The sequence below is a fragment of the Lutjanus erythropterus genome, chromosome 3 (assembly GCF_056507025.1).
Source record: "Lutjanus erythropterus isolate fLutEry1 chromosome 3, fLutEry1.hap2, whole genome shotgun sequence".
NCBI classification, from domain to species: Eukaryota; Metazoa; Chordata; class Actinopteri; order Lutjaniformes; family Lutjanidae; genus Lutjanus; species Lutjanus erythropterus.
In genome coordinates, this window is record NC_139319.1 from 41,423,067 (window position 1) to 41,442,734 (window position 19,668).

At 40.0% G+C, this 19,668-nt stretch overlaps 2 protein-coding genes across 2 annotated transcripts in view; one reads left to right on the forward strand and one right to left on the reverse strand.

The window, feature by feature from the left end:
• ube2o (ubiquitin-conjugating enzyme E2O) overlaps nucleotides 1–3,106 on the forward strand; it is a 77,743-nt gene extending 74,637 nt beyond the window's left edge. Inside the window, exon 23 of the mRNA XM_084716223.1 lies at nucleotides 217–3,106. Coding sequence (XP_084572349.1) covers nucleotides 217–244 — 28 coding nt within the window. The 3' untranslated portion in view covers nucleotides 245–3,106. The remainder of the gene's footprint in view (nucleotides 1–216) is intronic.
• A 9,186-nt stretch (nucleotides 3,107–12,292) lies between these two features.
• LOC146330708 (sphingosine kinase 1-like) overlaps nucleotides 12,293–19,668 on the reverse strand; it is a 57,848-nt gene continuing 50,472 nt past the window's right edge. The window contains exon 5 of the mRNA XM_084716225.1: nucleotides 12,293–13,556. Within this exon, the coding sequence (XP_084572351.1) occupies nucleotides 12,668–13,556 (889 nt within the window). The 3' untranslated portion in view covers nucleotides 12,293–12,667. The remainder of the gene's footprint in view (nucleotides 13,557–19,668) is intronic.

Consider the following 19,668-nt stretch of genomic DNA (forward strand, 5'->3'; position numbering starts at 1 on the left):
TGCACTGTGCCCCCAGCACTGCCCACAGTTTGTCCTTTACCTCCATGTCTTAGTCTGTACTGCTCCTGCTGCCCCAAACTCCACATTGTTCTGCCTTTTTTCCCCCATAATCCCCCTCAATCAAACCGCGCCTGCAGGAGAACGTCACCTTTGATCAGGAGAGTGAGCAGGTTCTGGTTTTGGATGCGACTTCATAATGTTTCTGTTCTCCCTCAGTGTCTCTGCAGATGAGTGTGATGAGTAAAGAAAGGTGCAGTTACACAAACCCAACGGGAGCTTCCCCCATCTCATCCGGTCATGGACGCAGGTAAACACACGGAGCGGTCAAAGTTCCTCTTTCGACCTCAGCAGGACACGGATGCAGAAAGGACTGAATGAAATGAAAAATCGGTGCCATGAACCCTCTTCCACCCTCCTCATCCATGGGGATCAGCTGGATAACCACTCTGCCGTCTCAATCAGCCTGAAAAACGTAAAGCAGACTCGAGATCGTCGCTGCATTTTAGGACGAGGTCAAAGATGGCTGGAAAAACTGCAAAGCCCAGCTCTCCTGCGGCTAACTGTAGCACTACTGATATAATCGCTGTACCATCCTGCACTACAACTAACGAACGGACAATCTGGTCTGGGAGGGGCGACGCCGCGTAAACACGCCGACCAGGAGGATTCTTTTGAACTAGAAATCACTGGTTGTACGCTTTCTGCCAAATTCTGTCCACAAACACACAAATATTCACATACTGAATGTCAGTAAAACTGCCAACCACGACAGCTTTGCCACTTCTTCCACTACACGTGCTGGTACTTTCCTTCGCCAATCACTCGCACTGAACCACGCAGCGAACATCGAGTGACAAAGTTTACATACGAATCACCTCCGGAGGTCAGACTGCTGGAGCCGCGCGGCGGGACGAAGGTCAGGTGGCTGTATGTGAAGGTGTCGCAGCTCAACACAGCCGCCGCCTCCACACACAAAAGTTCATTCACTTTCTGTAGAATTTATCGGAGTTTTTCCACCACCAAAATCAAACTCGTGCTTTGGTGTTTTGACGCGTTCGAGGTCGTTTTACTCACAGAGGCTGAACTGTAGGTTTCAGAGTGGAGCTTTACCCACAGTGCTCCACTTTTTCCATGACGGAGGTGAAGTCACATCACTGCAAATGACACAATTTAAATATAAATAAATAAATAAAAAAAACATACAGCATCCATTCCGTCATCTCATGTCAACATGTTGCCTTACTTGAATTGTTCTTAATGATCTCAGACTCATTGTGTACAGAGCTGCTTGTGTCACGCTTTAGACATTAACCCACACAGGCCAGGACACACACACACACACACACACACACACACACACACTCTAAAAACCACTAACACCCTGTTCCAGTGTTCTCCTCCTTTAATATAGTGCAGATCTCTGATCAGTTTCCCCCTTTATCGGTTCAGGCCAGCGCTGTATTCTGATTTCTCTCCAAAATTGCACGTGCAGAGTTTAATACCATCAGAATATTACAGTAAGTGTGATGCTGAAGGTTTGTTGATATTATGATTCCTTAGCTTCTTATTATTTTCTGTTCATTCCATGTTTTCATGCCGACCCGAGCGTCTTTTGTCCCACGAAGGCGACTGCTGACCCCACCGACGAGAGAAAATTACACAAATCATCCTCTTTTTTTTTTCCTCCACACGGCCCTACATTCAATCTGGATGACAAGAAATAAAGGTTTTATTTACCAAATTACCACGAAACTCTTTGCTTTGCTGCAGATTGTAACTGTGAATGAAAGTCAAACTCACCGTTTGGGTCCAATCGTGCTTCCTGGGGAAATCAGAGCAGTCTTTGTTTACATCTCACCTCCAACATCTTTCTTTTTGTCTCAATATTATGAATCTCATTGTAATAATAATGATTATTATGATTATAACACAGGTCAGTGCTTTGCTACAGCCTGTGAAATAAACAAAGAGAGCCTTGGCTGTCTGGTATTTTACTTGAATAAAAGAAGCTTGATGCTGAAGAGTGTTTCTGAATGAGAGAGCACACTGTGCCATTGTGAAACTGAGTGATGGGAGAGGATAAAAACCATGAGCCAAGAGTTGCTGCGTTTTAAAGAGACTTAATTAAAAAATCGAGGTCCTGAATGAGGGTATTTTGCTTTGCTTTGTCTTCCATTTTTCCCCCCATGACTCTTAAAAAAAACTGGCATTCCTGTTCCAGATGTGGCAATCAGGCACCCATGACATTTTGTCCTCTTCCTGGTTTTTACTTCTTCATTGTTATTTCGCTGCCTTTACCGCTACGGACGAGGATGTGTCGTCTTCTTCACTGGCTGCTGTAGCTGTAGCATGTAGCCACGTTTGCTTTCTTGTCTCTCTTTTCTCTTTTTTTTTTTTTCCTCCACATGCTGCTGTTTGTAAAATGTCACCTCCTCGACTCTTGGAGGCGTTTGAAATGGTCGGTCTAAGAAGTACTGGCCTTGGTTGCAGAGTTTTTTTTGGGAAAATTCTCACCGAGAGTTGAGAGGTGACATTATCGCTCCACCTTCCTCTTTTGTCAGCGGTCGCAGAAACAGAAAATGTGAAGCTATCTCGCTAGATCTGGAAGCAAAAAAAATCTGGCAGGATATCAAGCACACGATGCTATGTACAATTTTCTGTGTATGTGTGTATATTATTCAGATTTAAACCATTATTATTATTATTATTATTATTATTATTACTGCGAGAAGTTTGTTTTACAGCCAAAGCATGTAACATGTTGCTTTAAGCCTTTTGAATGGGCTACACACAAGACTTGACTGTACGATGTCTACATTTCCACAGTGGCCTGTTATTGATATATTAAAAAAAGAACTAATAAAGTTATGATTTGTAGCCTGATTCCCTCTGTACAGACGTCATGACTATATTGAAATATATAAATACACAGTATATATATTTAACACAAACCTGAGTTCTAACAAGTCACGTGGATGCTTGGGGCATATATGTACAAAATGCTGAGTGTGTTATTGTACCTCTGATTTCATTTTTTAATGGTTTACTTTTGTTGCGTTAAGACAACTGTATAGTGATGTATTAAACTTTGCAAGCAGTACCATAGTTACATTGTGGCCTTTGTTTATTTGGATCCCCGTTAGCAGCTTTTCCTCAGGAGGATGTTAAAGGATCAGTCTGGTGTTTTTCTGTTTTTAGTAACTAAATCAAATGAAAAGGCCAAAACCAACAATGATTTAACAAGTAGTTCCATTGTTGTATGAAATCCCCAAAATCAAAAATGCATATCCTTCCTCAGGCCTGTGGTGTTATTTATCCATCTACATAGTTTTAGTGTGAGTTAAGAGTTTTTGAGCTATCAGCCATAGAGATGTCTGCCTTCTCTCCAGTATAATGGACCTCCAAAAAAAAAAAATAAAATCCATTTTGAAAAATTGAACAGCACTGTCTCTTTCCAGAAATCATGACCCAGTTAGTCAAGATCAGTGGTGATTCACATGATCAGCTCGTCATCAAGCCTCTGCAGAAGCCTGATAACAACCTGATCATTTGAATCAGGTGTGTTGGAGCAGGGAAACATCTAAAACATGCAGGACAGTGGACCCTGAGGACCAGGGTTGGGCACCACTGCTCAAGATAATCCACACACCTTTTATGAGCAATTTCATGTGTGAGCAACTTTCTCTCTAATGAAAAGTTGGATAAAGAGCACTACAGGCCAGGGGAAAAATATGTTTGTTTGTTTTTTTATTTGGGCTGAACTGTCCCTTTAAAGACATATTACTGAGCCACACTGTTGTACTGGTTGACATGTTTCTTCGTCATGATGAACACACTGGACTTTATTTCAAGTCTGTCCCACATGCATGGGCCTGCTGCTGTAATATGCATTAAAGCGCCAACTGTATATTAATCCGCTGCTGAAAATAGTCCCCAACAAATGCACTGCTTCCTCCTGTTTGAGTAACATTGGCCAAAATCTAGCAGCTGTTTTCAGGAAACTACTGAGTCTTTTATTTAAAGCTGAAGCTACATATTTGTGAGCTTTTGTTAAAGATGGTAACACTTTATCTGAAGGAGTGTGTGTGACAGTAACATGACAGGAAGTCCAAATTTTACCACTGTAGTTGAGGAACAGGGAACCATTCATGACACTGTTGTAAAATAATTTGACAGTAATAAAATTTTTATGAAAAGCTCAAAATGTATGTCTGTAGTTGACATTAAGAAAAACATTCATAATGCTCTCATGACAGCCACTGTCAAAACCAACCACATATGACAGTATAGTGTCGTCTATAAAGTGTTTCTTTTAGTTTGATAATTAAGCCTGCTATGGTATTTTATTTAGGATATTTTGGGGGCTTTTATGCTCTTAATTCTGCAGCCACTGCAGCACACCAGGCCTCCTGCTATGACATATTGAAGACCATGATTATTTGCTATAAAGGCATTTAAAATAATACCATTTTTGCATTTTAAAAAAGATGTAATTAACTTCTTTAACTTAACTTGAACATTCAAAAAGATGGTGACAGGTTTTGTAAAATAAAATAAAGTGTTACCCTAAACAATTAGTCTTAAACAGGTGAGGGAAGTAAACTAACAATAAATGGTGTTGGTTTTGGTCTTTTCATGAGATTTGTTAAATACAGAATCCCAGCAGTCTGATCCTTTAACGTGAGTCTTTTGTTATCAGTCATTTAAAGATGGAGCCTGATAGAAAACAAACTATGTCTGACATTAAGCTCATAGATGACCTCTGGTCATTGTTAGTACACTTTTATATAATATCATTTAATATTAAGTATCCGCCCAAAGAGTCTGATCTGACATTTACTTGTTTTCTGTCATGATGCAGTGGTACAGTACATACAGTGCAGTATAACACCACATTAACACTTCATCAGAATAACTTGTTTCACTGTTAGACTGCAGAACAGTTGTGCTTTAAGAAAATCTAAGCTGCATTACAGATGACCTGCTGTGGTTTCCTGTAATGTTTTAACATGCTGCAGTGTTTTATAGAAGAGAGTCTGTTTCTGCTGTGACGGGTTGGACAGCGTCAACAAAATACTGAAGCTCAGGTTCACTTTTGAATCAACAGCAGCACATGAGAGTTCTGATTCTAGTATACCATTATAAATAGTAGATTTCTGGTATTTTTTAAACCTAGGCCCTTTTTTTTAACATGTGTCAGTGTTTCCCAAACTTTAATAATGACAAACTGTTGCAGCCCACTTAATTTGTGTGTAATTCAGCGTTCCTGACCATTTTTACTGCTGATGATTTCCACATCATCTTATATTATCCTGACATTTGTTATTGAAAACATGTACTGTACACATTTAAATGCATTTGGACTGATTTAACAGGCCATCTACTTTTTATTTTAATTGATTTAATTTTAATCAGGAAAGCAATATAGGACATTTCGTAAATGAGATAAAATAAGAGCACTCAACAGACTCATTTTTTCATTACTTATACAATAAAAACTTTTTAAATGCTTTATAAAACATGTACTGTTGATATAAATCTTAAATTTCCAGAGTTTCTTCCTGTCTTTTATTTATTTGGTGACCCAAATAAAATGTCCGCTGTGACCCACTTGTGGGTCACGACCCAGCCTTTGGGAATGACTGATCTAAATGACTAATGGGGACAAAAGGTCCAGGATTTGGTCCAGTAAGTCAATGACTGCAACGAAAATATGCCCACTAAAAGTGCTTGTTTTGTCACTGACAGGCTCAGGTTGTTATTTTTAGTATCTCTTGATCATTTAGTTTGTTATTATGTGACTTGGGTGTTTTAAGCAGTTAGTTCAGATCCAAACTAACACGTTTAAGTCACACAACAACGCAAACACACGATCTGATTGAGGCAGAAGCTGAGTTTTGAAAATGCCAGAATTACCCTTTAAAGTAAAGCAGCAGGATTCTCAGAGGGGTTGGTGGGTGGAGGTGATGGAGGTCCTGCTGGGTGGGAGGGTGAATTCATTCATGTCTGTCACGGTTTAATGAGCCAAACATGATTATGCTTGATAATTTTTTCTTTGAGTTTATACAGAAGGTAACTGTGTGCATCTCGTCTCTGCTATTTAGGCCACATACAGGATAATAGATTCTGTGAAGGAAAATTAATTCTTGACTAAAGCTTCAGGAAGTTTATTGTCTTCTCTCAGTCCACTGAATCTGTCATCCTGTTCCTGGCCTAAATAAGACAGGAATTTTGCACACAACTACCTTTCTGTACTTGAAAATATTCAAATATTTTGACTTTGCTCTTGCAACATGACAGAAGAGAACCTCCTCCCCACAGTGAAAAACAATACCTTTGAATTCAGTGAGCATGATTATAACTGCTCTTGTGTTTGGAGCCAGAAATCACAAAGCAACACGTCACCAGACAGGTTCTTTGTCATCATATTTATTTTTCAATCCAAAACACTCCAGCAGAATGTTTGATTTTTGATAATAGAAAAAATTACAGACATTTGTCTAATGGAAAAATAGATATCTCTGTGAATAAAGACTCAATCATTCAATCTTCAGTGTGCAAGAAAAAAAATAACAGTTTTCCCTTCACCATAATAAACATTTAAACACACAAGACGACAACAGTAAAGAAGCAGCAGGTAAAGACGTAATTAAACAGTGAGACAAAGTTTCTTTCATCTGTCTTCAGCCTGCAGACAGAAGAATGTCCATCAGGTCCTTCATCAGTCTGATTGAACTTGTTTAGGTTTTCAATCACAGACAGAAACTGGATTCATGCTGAAGCTCCAGTTTCTTCACCGTGATGGAAAGAAATGCAAGGTGGCACCACGGCGTCATTAACAGTTTCTAGAAGTCTAAATGTTCACAAAAGAGCACTGTGTCACATTACACTCTGGAGACAAACCGAATATAAAGACAGATGCTTTCTTCTTACTACAGTTTGTCCATTTGTTTGTTTCAAAAGATGATGGAGGAAAAAAAGACAAATGAGTTGATTTTCAGATTCAGCCAGCAGCTCGTGAACGCACCACTGTGTTCACACCAGCAGGAGGCAGCACAATCAAGGCACATCTAACAGTAAAAGGACCACCGCATCCCTCACAGCAAGTCTGACTTTGCATAGAAAAAAAAAGCGAGTGAATATGAAGGTGGTCTGGATCAGTAGCACTTTGAATTCCAAATGTTTTTCATCTTTACGGGATCTTTTCACATGTTAAGGCCCCCAAAATGTTTCAGGTGGAACAACCTCAGCAGGACAAATCTGTGGCTGCTTTATTTTAAGGACCCATGAGCCAAAAAAGGGGAACCGTAGTGTTGGATGTGCAGTATGTCCTCTGTTAACAGTCATTAAATCAGGTTTTGGTGCTACAGACCACATTTTCCACTAAAAGCAAAAGTGGATCAAGCTCGTCTTCAAGTACTGTTTCCATCTTAATGTGCTTGTCGCTCAGCAGCTGAGTCGTTCATGAGTAAACAGAATTTAAACCAATTAAATGAGAAACTAAACGACAGAAAATCGACCTCAGCGTCTCATGAAGGCCTCAAAATGGTATTGGCAACAAACTTGCATTGTGCAAAAACATGTATAAAAGAAAATCTAGAACATAAATCTATAACACTTTATTTTAAGGTGTGTGTAATAAGCATTGGTTCATAGATAATAAGATGCTTATTAACATTAAAGTGTTAATAAGACTTTATAAGTGTTATAAGAGTATATTAAAGTTTCTTGTTAAATTATAACACATTTATAAGTACTTAACATTCTCAAGCAGTCTATAAACTGTAAACAAGTTTTTTTTTAAGTGTTTATATGTGTCTTATAATCTAACAAGAAACATGTTTATTGTGCTATTATAAACACATATAGTCTTATTAACACAATGTTAATAAACATCTTATAAGGGCTTTATACTAACTAATGTTTTTTACAGACATCTTGATATAAAGTGTTACTAGAATATCTTTTGGAAGAAATTAATTTTGGTCTCTATGTTGTGAAATGTAGACATAAAATGTAAAACATGAAACTCTCGTAGCCCTGCAGGCAAATCGAGGCTTCAGAATTTGACCCGTCTTCTTCTTCTGGTTCATATTTAAAATAACATGCAGCGGTCAGATGTTACTTTTACAACATTACCACCAAGAAGTGGTCTGATTATGCTGAGCGGATGTCACTGTCAGCCGTCCTCTTTCACTCTTGTTGCTAATTTTACACTTACTGTGTGTATGTATCTGTGTGTGTGTGTGTGTGTGTGTGTGTGTGTGTGTGTGCTAGCCTTGAGGTGAAATGAAACACATCTTTCTCTCTCTCTGTGTGTCAGGACAGTTTGCTAATGCTCCCAAATGACTCCTTGCAGTGGGGAGGAAGAAGGAGGACGTCCTATCAGGAACACAACGCTGCCTCTCTCATGCAGCATTTAACAAGTCAATATCTCCTCCTCCTCCTCTTCCCCTGACTCGCCAACATGCTGTTTCAACCAGCTTCACCCTCCCCCAAACCCTCGTTTAAGGCATCAGAGTTCATTTCCCTTTGACTCTTTTAGTACAAATCAGATTTGTGTAACACAGATGAGGAGATTTGCTTGATTCATAATTAAAAACACATTTAAAATTTTACTTTCTTGCCTGTACAGGCCTGAAACCTCAGTCATCATTCCCTCTACATGACTTAAAGCTCAATGATAAGGACACCTAGGTGATGGTTATTAATAAATCTCCCATAAGGACAGCCTGTGTGTGTGTGTGTGTGTGTGTGTGTGTGTGTGTGTGTTTGTGGCCCCAGCTGCTTTTCAGACGCACACAAACACACAGGTCTGGGACTGCTCTGCAGAGCACTGCAGTACTTAAAGCAGCGGATGGATGGATGAAAGCGGATGAGAAAGAGGAAGAAGAGAAGAAGAGAGGTGTGCGAGGGTGGAGGATGCAGCCGTGGAGGCACTAAAACACATTAATCACCCGACCAGGAGCAGAGCTGCAGGAGCCACCCAACACGTCTACACTGAGAGCGTCAGTCTGCACGTTCGCAGCAGCTGTAATTTGCTTTTCTGAAGCACCACTTTCCTGTCTACTCTGTTTCTACTTCAGTTATCTGAACTCACTGACAGTACAGTCACAGCACCAAAATGTTAGATGAACCAGGTGATAATGCACAATGCAATAAAAAGGTGGATTTAAGACTGATTTCACCCAAATCACAAAGAAAAATACTTTCTCTTTCACTTTTATCTGGTGTTATTCAGCCATGTGGATAGGTTGGATTTCATCCGAGCAGGTTTTTAGTGTCATGATACTGAGACTGCCACTTTGATAAGGTGCTCAATGGTATTTTGTTTATGATATGATATATATTATATATATATAATATATATTCAAAATGGCAACAGTAGTGATGGAACTACAAATGAACTCCAAGACTGCATGAATGATGGAAATATCATTAGAAATCTATTCCACAAACATTTTTGCTGTTATTGCTATTTTTTTTAATAATGCAATTGTAAGTGCTGGGTCAAAAAAGATCTATGTCAGAGATTTGTGCAATTTTTTTTTTGTAATTTGTGTGAACTTCTCCTTTACCTTAAGCATTTTAAAGGGGCCCTGTGGAGTTTTTCTCACCCTCTGCCTTTGCTGACATACTGCAGCATAATTGGTGTGTTACCGCCACCTGTTGATCAGTGGAATAGTGCGCCCTCGCGCAAGAGATGCACTGCACTCTGCTCCACCCCATTAATATGTAGGGGTGTTAGTCTCTAGAAGTTTGTGATTGAACTTTTTCACATGTTCTTGTGTTTAAAAAAAGCTAAGAAAAATCCCAATAAATTGCAATATTAATATTTTACTTAAGAATAGCAAGACATATGGAACTGGCACCCAAATATCATGAAAGGAGGAGGTAAGTGTAGTGTCCCAGCCCTGCTCCAGCCCTTTTTGAACACTGCTGCAGTAAAGAGGGTTTGTCGTTATGACGGCTTTGCTTTTCTACACAGCCCCAGTGTGTGATTTTAGACAGCATGTCGGCGTTTCAGAATCAGCATTCTGTCCTGCTGGTTCCACCATTTTTCACAGACGTCAATTAGACTCTGATTCCACCTCTGCTGGCAGCTTAACTTACCTTTAATACAGACTGGCACAACACTCCATGAGCTGTTTTTCAGCTCTATATAGTTATTAAAGGTCTAAAACTCCACAGGGAACCTTTAAATAGGTCTGTCCTTTAACACAATCAGCACAGACTGTTTACATTTATTTTTGAAGCACCTTGAGACTTAAATATGACTACTTCTCTATTAAAGCTTTCTCTTTTTATCAGAATAAAATCTTATCATTGGAAACAGGAGCTAGAAGAGTTGGTTTGACGGATATGAATCTGTTCTCAGGTAAAGTTCAGGAAACCAGAATGGAGCGAGTGTCTCTTTAAGGCAACCAGCTGTAGATATGAGAAAATAACTGTCAAAGTAAATATTAATTTTTATAGTTACTGAGGTCCTGTGCTGTGTGCATTCTTGGGGTTCATTTGGCTTCTACAGGAGCACAAAGTGAAGCTGCCATCACATCACTCATCACTCCTCCACCCACTGACTCCACCCACTGACTCCACCTACTGACTCCACCCACTGACCCATCAACAATTCAAGTCAGATACTTTTGGCCTTAATTGAGTGTTCGAGGCTCTCTGTGTTCAATAAACAGTTGAAAAGCCGGCTGACCTCTGTTAAAACCACCATGACACCCACGCTACCTCACATTTACTGCATCACACACACACACACACACACACACACAAACACACACACAGTCTCTGACAGAGGAGTCGTGAAGGCGTAAATCCACGACGTTCTGTTACATAAGAAGCTGTAACTCAGGTTGATGTGTCAGCTTCAGCACAGAGGAGGAAATCCTCTTCACACAGCCACAAACAAGATGAGACACTGGAGGCTGAATAATGTGTGTGTGTGTGTGTGTGTGTGTGTGTGTGTGTGTGTGTGTGTGTGTGTGTGTGTGTTTCAGTTTTGTCTGTAAGTTGATGCTCAGTCATGGCGGTGGAGACCCAAAGTGTTTAGTTTTAAATGAATAAGGCATGAAATTGTGAAATAATCCAATACATATTTTAAACCTCAGCTCATTTTTGTGAAATTGTATCCTGCTTCAGCTCATTTTTACTTTTTTCCAGCAGATTCTTTTTTTATATTTCAAAAGCCTGTTTTTATTTAACAATGATTTTTTTTTCCAATACCCATTTTAGTGCAGAGTCCTTGAAGTCTGAAAAATGACATTTTTTTCATTTTGTTCAGCGAAGTTAAGCACAAAAACATGTCTCATTTCAGGACTTCAGCGGGGTTGTTAGAAGGTCATTGGCTGCAGTTGAATAATCCAAAAAAAATACATCCTACATCTTTTCCTAAACGCTGTACCTTGACTTTGATGAAAAATGTCATGAGGTCAAGGAAAGATGTGAAGGTGAATTCATAAGTCTATCATGGTGAAACCTCAATGTTCCCATGATGGCTTGGATTTTCACGTTTTTTTCTTGAATGGCTGAATGGTGTTTCCCTTTAAATGTTGCTGCTGCAAGGAATTGTGGGATGGCCTCTTCTATCTATCCTTTCATTAAACGTTGGTCCAGTGTACTCAGTGCTAACTGAGATAAGAAAGGAAGCAATGAAGCACCTTTCCATAGGATTTAGAGAATTGGGCCAGCTCTTACCAAAGTTAACACTTACAACAACAGTGGAAAGTGCAGAAGTACCTTGAATTAGCATTCTATCTAATGGCCAGCAGGGGGCGACTCTACTGGCTGCAAAAATATATCATCTATAAGTTTATTTTAAAAAAATGAGCCTACTTCTCACTTGATTTATGACCAAAATAAACAGTTTCCTAATGAATTTCTGGTTTATATTTGAGTCTTTTTCAACACAGCATTATATTAATTCAATAAATGATGGTCCCATTTAGAGTAAACTAGAAGATAAAACAGGTATGCATTAGGGCGGGACTGCTGTGTGACTGACAGGTCATTCTCAGTGAGTTTGTCCAGCTTAAACCAGAGGGCTCACAAACTCCAATCACATCGTCAAACTAGGTAGTGTTGATTAAATACAGATCAATATTATGTCACTACAGGATCTATTTCCCACCTAAAATGTTTTCTGTTTTAGTGACTGTTTAGTTGTACTTTGGCCTCCTTATTTCCTGCTGAATGGACGAGCTCTCATTGGTGCTGTGCACGCCCTGGTTGCAAAAAGTACAGCTTGAAATAAAAAAACACCAACCTACCATAGATGAGTGTGATTAAGTAACATTTCATAATAATAAGCCAAATTTTTGGTTGTTTTACAATTTCATGGTTACATTATGTATTAATGTCTGTATTTATTTCTGTGATATTTTTATTAATTTCATTATGTCTTACTGTTTTTTTCATATTGAACACTTTGGGTCTGCACACATGGCACTTGTTTTGCATCATACCCTGCCTACATCACATTACTCTCCACTGAATCACGGGGTTTCTGTGTACCGTTGAGAGGCTAATGTTGCAGATAACAGTGACTGAGTCTTACATCCATCACGCTGCTCCTGTACCTGCATATTTCCGAAAAAAAAAATCTATTTATTGGGCCGTTAACAGCAGAGATGAGATCTGTTGGAGATGTTGTTTCAGTTCATCCAGTGATTAATCTGGCCAGGCCTCTGTGTACCTCCGCCTGCACTGGTCCATATTCCACCACCTCTCCATCTACTGTTATTATCCCTTTGGGTGAATACGGCTCCAGCCTGAGCGCCCGCACCTTAGTGTACACCAGATGTTGACAGTTAGTAGACAGATGTGCACCTTTCTCCATCGCTAGGAAGAGCTTCAGCAGCGCAGTGCGGGATATTCCCGCTCTGACGTAGAAGAGATGGATGACGCCATCATCCGAGGCGGCGCCTGGCGCTGCCATCAGGTCCTCGGCCAGGTGGGACTGGTACATGGCCAGCATGAGGACAAAGTCTTCCTCCTGCACCACCACCCAGTCGCTGGGCAGAGGCTGGTCCAGAGGATGCAGCAGGGAGTCAGGCGGGCCGGTGAGGGATTTGTTGGCGCTTCGAGAAGGCGTGCTCTCCGCCCTCCTCACTTTGAGCGAGTTGTTGGAGTGGCAGGAGTTGTGGAAGGTGTTCTCGCAGGGAGAGTCTCTGGACGGTCGGCACAGCACAGAGGCCGGACCGAGGGAGGACACCTGGCTGTTGTAGCGCAGCGTCATGTTATTTCTCCAACCCGCCTCCTTGTTGTAGTCCTCGGTGGCGGGCAGGTACGCCAGCTTGCCCTTGTAGACGCGGAGAGAAGCCAGCCTCACCAGCGTGCCCACGGTGAAGCGGGCGGCTCCCACGTGGCGGTACTTCTCGCTCTCTATGTCCACATCGGCCACGAATCCCCAAGCCAGCGAGAGGAAGGAGAAGAGACGAGGGCTAGAGGACAGGTGGATGGAGACCAGGTCCATACGGGAGACAAGTCCTTTACAGAGCAGGAAACCACAGCTGACCAGGAGCTCCTCACTGGACACCGGAGACGCTCTGCAGGAACAGAGGAGGAGGACAGACCAGAGTTAAACAGGCAGAGCTGGACTTTAATTACAGAGATCAGCTGATGCTGCCTTCAAGTGATGTCTGAACTGCAGTAATTGGGAGTTGTGCTCATATGAATTACATGTGAAAGTTGTTTAAAATGCCATCATTTTCTTTTAACAATTCTTATGGTTCTCTATTTCAAGACCTTCAGGTTCGGGATGGGTCAGACCAAACTTTTTAATCCGATATGATACCAATACTTTTTGTCACAATTTTACTGATACAGGTATTTTTTCAATGGGTATATCATTCTTTCAAAAATAATGACATGACACATACCACTCACTGATTAAAAAAATGTACAAAAGCAAATATGAGTACAACTGAATAAAAATATTTATGTTAATAAGTGTATAAAATTACATTGTGCAGATTGTGCAAAATGTGAAGAATCTATTTTAAAGCTGCTATTACTGGTGTTTGTCTGTTTCTGCTTCTATTTATTTTTATAGTTTCATATTTTCATATGTCTATATTTTCTGAATACATGGAGAGAAGCCATTCATAATTGCATTGTACCTGAGTATAATGACAATGAAGATCTTTCCGATTCTTCTGCTTTTCTACAGGAATATTGTTTTTGTTCAACTTTCTTGTAACGTTCAGGGTGCGAGATGTCCCTCATGTTGCTGCTACATGCAACTTTCTGGTCACAAATAGTGCATCTTGCTGTATTTTTTATCTACAAGTAAAAAAGTTGCACCATAACACACTACACTTCTTTTTCCTGTCCTCTCTCAAAAGTTTGATGCAGAAGTGTGTGACTGTCAGCCACCGTTCTCATAGGTTTCCACAGTCATGTGACACAGGCCAGTTAAATAAACATGTTTTAAGGCTGTTTATTGGCTTAAATGTCATACAACCATGTCCTGTATGTATGTAATGTTATTATCAGTAGTTTTTAAAGGAATCAGTAACAAATGAGTAGCTTGTGAGAATCGATGTATTGATCCTACAGAATTGATCTGTCCAGGTTATATATGCAGGTTGTGCAAATGCTGTAAATGTGTGCGTCTGTATCATTTGTGTGCTAATTACTTTATCCTGCTTCACATGTCAGGCAGGTATCTCTTTGAGTGTATTTCAAAAGACTCCTCTGTTAAATAAAATATAAATAAAAAGGTTATTCTTTAGGGACCAGATGAGTTGATGAGATGCATTGATAAAAAAAAAAGTCAGACAGCACAGATCCAATTAAATACCAGCTGGAAAAAATGATGAAACAACTGGTTAATTGATTAATAAAAACGGGTTGAGTATCAACCCATACTTGCCAAACCTCACGATTTTCCCAGGAGACGCCTGTTTTTCATCGCCCTCTCCCTGTTAACTCCCAGGATCACAATTCTCCTGTATTCCTCTCATTGTCAGACACATTTTCACAAACTGTTTCTGACACTGTGCAGCTGGTATAAGCCCTGTACACCTAGAACAGTCCACCTGGGATCAATACAGCTCCACCAAACCAGAAGAATCCCTGTTTCTTAGTTTCAAGAGAAAGATGCAAGCATGTTTTAAGATTATTACTAATATTCGTATTTACGCAGGTTCTGTATTCTTCACTGAGAATTTAAAGTAAAACTAGAAGTTCTTTTTATATAAAAATACTTTTGCAGTGTACTTATTATTTATTCCAGCTACTTTCATTCACCAGTCACCAGAATATAAGAGACTCTCAAATGTTTTAGTATCAAAAATTATTTTTGAGGCTTCAAAGTTGGCAAGTATGAAGATCCCTAATGAACATGATTTTTTTTTTCTGCTGCAACAGTCACCACAGAGCTGCTTCCACTTCAGGGTGCTTTTAGTCAATATTTCCAACCAAATGCACTTGAGTGTGTGACACGTTGTGTTTACAGCCTCCGCAGCATCTGTAATTAAATGGTGAGAGGTCATCATGACCATTTAGTGGGCAGAGATGCACCCGATCCAGACTGGACACCAGTCCTGGGCTCCGACTCATGATTATTTTCATTATTGATTTATCTTTCAGATAATGAAAATGTCAGAAAATAATGAAAAATGTCCATCACAACTTCCCATCACCCCAGACCATGTCTTTAAATAACATATTTTGACCCATAAACAAGTGGCAAATTCTCACAGCATGTAGCTTTTTCTATCATTTCAGTCCTTCAGCAGACCTTTACAGAATCTGTCTTCAAAAATAAGATGCAGACATCAAAATAAAAGCAGGAAGGTGCACTTAATATTTCTGGGTTGGGAAGTGGGTCGAGGCCTGTGTGTGTTTTGGGGAGGAGTGTTATACAATACTGGGCTAACTGTGACCTTATTGTGCATTTTAAAACAGCAGAAGAGAGATAAGAGGGAGATGAGGAGCTGTGAAGGGAGTGGTGTGAGGGTGGGGGAGTATGGGGGGGTCCGGGGGGGCATTCAATAAAACAGGAGGCTTGAGGACAAATCTTGGAGGTGGGACAGAATCAGCTTATGGCCCTTCAGACATGACAGGCCAGTCAGACAACAAAGACAACCCCATCTGGGAGAGTGGAGACAGGGGTGGAAGGTCACAACAACACCCCTCTCTCTCTCTCTCTCTCTCTCTCTCTCTCTCTCTCTCTCTCTCTCACACACACACACACACACACAGATTTGCCTGCTGTTACCACCCACAGCCAATTACAGCACCGACTGGACGTCTCAGTGGAGTTGAGTGGCCGTGGCCCCGCAGATAACATCTCCATATTCATCATCCTCAAAGTATTCTTCAGCCTGTTTATCCAAACAGTCTCATCTGCATTTCTACAGCTCTGTTTCTTTTAATTATTGTCTATTTAAAAAAAAAAAGTGATTTCAAATTAATATGATTAGTGGGAATGATCAGTTTTGCATTACAATTTTCATATCCACTGAAAAAAAAAGTTAAAATCACAATGCTGTGATATTTATTGAGGTCTGAACCAAACAAACGTGTTCTTTCACCTCACAGATTTCCTCACAGATTTTTGGTTAAGAAAGCTGATTCCACCTTTGGATGAACACAGCATCTCCACTTCCTCCCACCTACAAAAACCAAAGCCAAAATACCCCGGATAAGCGTGCTTCCATCTTGTGCTGATGATGTCACTTTGGAGCCAGAGTCTGTGCAGTGGTGCTCTGGGTTGGAGCTGCGCTTTCAAATTCCCCCCGATACAGCCGCCTGACTCAACGACGAGCAGCATGAAACCTGCTTTTTACTGCAATGTTTACTGCATCATTTACTGCGTGAAAACATCCAGAAATACATTTCAAAGCAAGGCTGAAGTTAAATCCAGCTTGATAAAAGTACTGTTAGCTTGATAATTCAATCTTTAAGACCTGTCAAAATTGTATTCAAGACATTTTAAAGCCTAAAAGTCAGATAATTGGATTTCAGTCCAGTAAGTTAAGGAAATGACATCACTTTACTGTGACGCAGCCTTTGAAACCAGGAAAAAGACAACACATATGCCACATCACAATATAATGATAGATAGATCAAATCTAAGACCATATGTAGTCTCATATCTCAGTTTCCTAACAAACTGGCTACAGAGTTTAAATAAGCTCTTGTCCATGTATTTGAATCTGTTTATGTAGTGTCTGTAAACCGCCAGGGGAGGGAGACTCTCACTCACGTCAAACCGTGACACATGTCACTCTAGAAACCGTCAGATGACGTTCCAGCTCGTGCTCATTCTGTTTGTGTACAGAAACACATTAAAGCCTCACTCAGCGAACCTGTTCTCTGCATTGCATAATACCAGATACATTCTAGCTGTCGCTCGTTTGATCCACGCAGCCTCGGTGAACTCTTCATTCAGCTGGGAATAATACCAAATACACTCTGGCCAGGGCCACTGCAGGACAGCCTGCAGCACCCAGAGAGAGAGAGAGAGAGAGAGAGAGAGAGAGAGAGAGAGATTTTCTGGATGCCCCGGGAGAGGAGAGTAAACAATACAAAGTCTGGTCACTTCTTCCCATTGTCCACGCCGCTGTGGCTGGAGGACCATTGTTTGATGAGAAGCTGATTGGCAGATGTGGTGGAGGTGATGAATGGACGTGGCTCTCTGCTGAAGACAGAACCGTCAGTGGAAGGTGTTTTGATTTATTTCATTTAATTGCGACTAATTTATCATTTATTTAGTCAGGACTCCCACTGAGAAAAAAAAGTGCAGCACAAAGGCTTAAATAAAGGTTGAACCAAGCACAAAGACCCAGCAGGCACAAAGCGATACAAAACGACAGATTACAAAATAAATAAAATAGTAAAAGGGCGAGATAAAGCTTAATGTGACCTATAAACAGCAGGAGCAGCTTAAAAAGAAGAGCCTCTGAGCGCTTCATGAGGTTGTTAAAGTCCCCCTCGTGACATCAGGTGACTTCAGAGCAAAAAGGGCATCAGAGTATCAGAACAAACAGAAAACGCAAATATTACAGCGAGCCATTCAAGAAGCAACGTCTTCATGAAACTACAGCTGCCTACACTCCATACAGCCTGAGCAGAGACATTCACAACGTTTTCTGCACCACAGACTGTGAAGATACCACAGTGAAAAGAAAGTTCTGCTTCCTCTTCTGCTCTCTCAAACACATTTTTGTGTGTTGTTCTTCAGTTTGTTGTTGACGCTGCAGATACAGCATCACATAATGCCATTTACAACATGCAGCAGAGTGGAGCATACTTACTTCTCTTAACTTGTTCTGTACTTCTTATTCTTTACTCATACTTTACTGTTTATTTTCAACTTGTACATAATACTTTTATTTGTACATAAGTTTTGTATTTAACTTTAACTCTTTAACCTTTTAATCTTCTTCTCCCACTGTGCTGCATCATCAACTCAAATTCCTGTGTATTCTGAACATTTGGCAAATAAAGTGATTCTGATTCTGATTCTGGATGATGAAGCGCACAAATATGTTTGCTATGTGGAAGAGCAAAGTTGTTATTTGCAGTGACTGCTCAGCGTCAGTCATACGAGGAATCACATTCCTTCAACACTACTTCTTATCAGCCGTCATTATGATCATTATGATAAACGTGTGAAGAACAAAGAGAAACATGCAAAAGTGAAAAATATCCTGTCAGCAGTAGTTTTCTAATATTGCTCAATGAATGTGTCCATTTTGATAAACACTGCATATTATTTTGTATCTGCCTGTGGACCATCATGATAAGAGCAGGCAGAATTACAGCTGCAACAATTCATCAGTTATTCATCTATTACTAAATTATAAATCCCAAACTAGTTTTTAATGATTAGGTCCAAATTGTCTGATTTCAGCTTTTTAAATGTGAATATTTTCTGTTTCTTGAATTTTCCTGTCTGACAGTAAACTGAATATTTTTGTGTTTTTGACAAAATAAGACACTGAGGACGTCAACTCGGGATTTGGACAACAGTGATCAACATTTTCCTTTTTTTTTGACATTTTACGGTCCAAACCACCAACTGATTAATAATCAATTAATCGATAAAATGATCGCCAGATTAATCTATGATGAAATTAATTAGGTAGTTGCAGCTCTAGGCAGGATAAAATGTTGATTCCACTACAGGAGAGACTTGATTTTCTCTGCAATTATGTGGAAGAAATATGTGCATATATCTAAACCGGCTTCAGCAAACTGCCAAAATGAGTTGGAAGATATTAACATAACAGACAACAAAAATCCAATATATGCATCCTTACACTGGTTTATGACCAAATACTTGCAAAACAACAACATCCCCCTCAGTCTCTGCTGTACACTCAGACTGTAGGAAGAATAGTGGCAGTATTTGCTGCAGCTAATGGGGATCCTAATAAACTAAAACTAAAACCAAACTAAACATCATGTTAAGGGCCACTTGCCAAATGTTAGCATGTCAACACACTAAACTCAGGTGGAGAATATAGTAAACATTACATTTTAAACATTTGCACTGTAGCATTCTCATCATGAGTAAATTCCAGTGCTGACGTTTAACACTAAACCCTCCTGTGCTTCAGTCCAGTCTCACAGAGCTGCTAGTGTGGCTGCACACAAGCTTGTTTATGAAAATCTTGGGTTAGAGTTGCAAATTTTGTGTTTTCC